The sequence below is a fragment of the Perkinsus marinus genome (assembly GCF_000006405.1).
Source record: "Perkinsus marinus ATCC 50983 genomic scaffold scf_1104296965636, whole genome shotgun sequence".
In the NCBI taxonomy this organism is placed as follows: Eukaryota; Perkinsozoa; order Perkinsida; family Perkinsidae; genus Perkinsus; species Perkinsus marinus.
Genome location: NW_003204248.1, coordinates 1 through 1,443, shown reverse-complemented (window position 1 = coordinate 1,443; position 1,443 = coordinate 1). Strand labels below are relative to the sequence as shown.

Genomic DNA, 1,443 nt, shown 5'->3' with positions numbered 1-1,443 from the left:
CCTCGGGACATTCTTGTACGGATCGTCCTAAGCATGAAGGTAATCTGCTTAAGACTGGTAGCAGCTGCTGCCATGCGAGATAGGGCATCCCGAGCCTTCCTCCTATCCTCCAACTCCCTTGAGAGTAAGCCTCCAACCACAACACCAGTGAGCTTGTTAAACTCACTTCCGAATACGTCAGCATCCATCAGACTAAGGACCTCTAACATAGCTGATACCATGCTCACACGGATGGTAACAAAAACATCCTGCTGCCCCCCACGACCATGATGTGCTTGCTTCTCATTACCAACGGCTCCGGCTTCATCCTCAACCTTCTGTTTGGTATACACTAAACGCCTAAGCATTGGTAGTACTGTGGACTTGAGGTTGCCGATCTTCTCCGACAGATCATCTCGCTGGGATATCCCTTGTACGGCAGCTGATACTCCCTTCAAAAGGGCCTTCTCCATCTGCTCAGGGCTCACACCATGTCTACCAATACCACGATTCCTCAACCCCTTACGGCTCACACCACCCGGTTTCAGCTGACCTCCTAGCCATCGGAATATGCCGATGACCCTGGTCCAGCTAAGGTCCTTTGCTGCTAGCTTCATGATACCAGTTGATACATCTACAAGGTTATGGTCATCAGGGCTGTTGGTAATATGATATCGTGCTAATGGTAGTAGTAGATGTGATATAGTGGACTTGCTGAGCTCATCTCCAAGAGCCAGTATCCTCACTAAAGCCTTGTGCTGTCTCGACTTCTGTAGATGGAATAGATCATCCAAAGTACCCTGTTCAGCCAATGGTATCAACTCTACATGCAGTAGATCAGCCCAAGTACTGCCAGACTCATCCTCAGTACTACTACCACCACTATGCTCTCGGTCCCATCCTTGGGCTACAGCAAATGGTGCCATATTAGTGCAGTATGCAGCTATGATCCGGATACCACTGTTAACCACCACTTCAGAGGGATGATCCAAGAGCTTTCTGGTCCAGGGTATAATGAGGCCCCTCACTAGAGCCAATACCGTAGTGTCCTCACTCCTATCATTACTGCACTTGCATAGGGCATCCTCAATGAGTCTCCTAACACCAAAATCACAGGTAGGTTCCCGTAATTGCCATAGCATATGCCTTAGAACAGGTGCCTGCACCCACCACCAAGCTGATAGACCATCAGAGGGTGGGCCTAGTATAAGATTCAAGCCATCGACTTGCTTGTCGAAATCAGGTTCACCACCAAGCTTGTTAACAGCAGTAAGCTGTTCTAATAGATCCGAGACCTTCTCTGTAGCATTATCCGTCCTACCCATACGACGATAGACAACAGTAAGCGCCAATGCTATCTGATGCCGCGTACCCAGCCCTGCTACTGTTGATAGACCCCTCGTTAGTACACCTGATACATGAGTGGTGTCATCAGTAGGAGGTGTCCACATCTTCAAAAGTCCA

At 48.9% G+C, this 1,443-nt stretch overlaps 1 protein-coding gene across 1 annotated transcript; it reads right to left on the bottom strand.

The window, feature by feature from the left end:
• Positions 1–19: 19 nt before the first annotated feature.
• On the bottom strand, positions 20–1,304 carry Pmar_PMAR008540 (hypothetical protein; the record flags this gene model as incomplete). The annotated part of the gene is made up of 1 exon (XM_002769485.1): positions 20–1,304. A coding segment is annotated over one exon (1,285 nt), but the record flags the coding sequence as incomplete, so codon positions are not given.
• Positions 1,305–1,443: the final 139 nt, after the last annotated feature.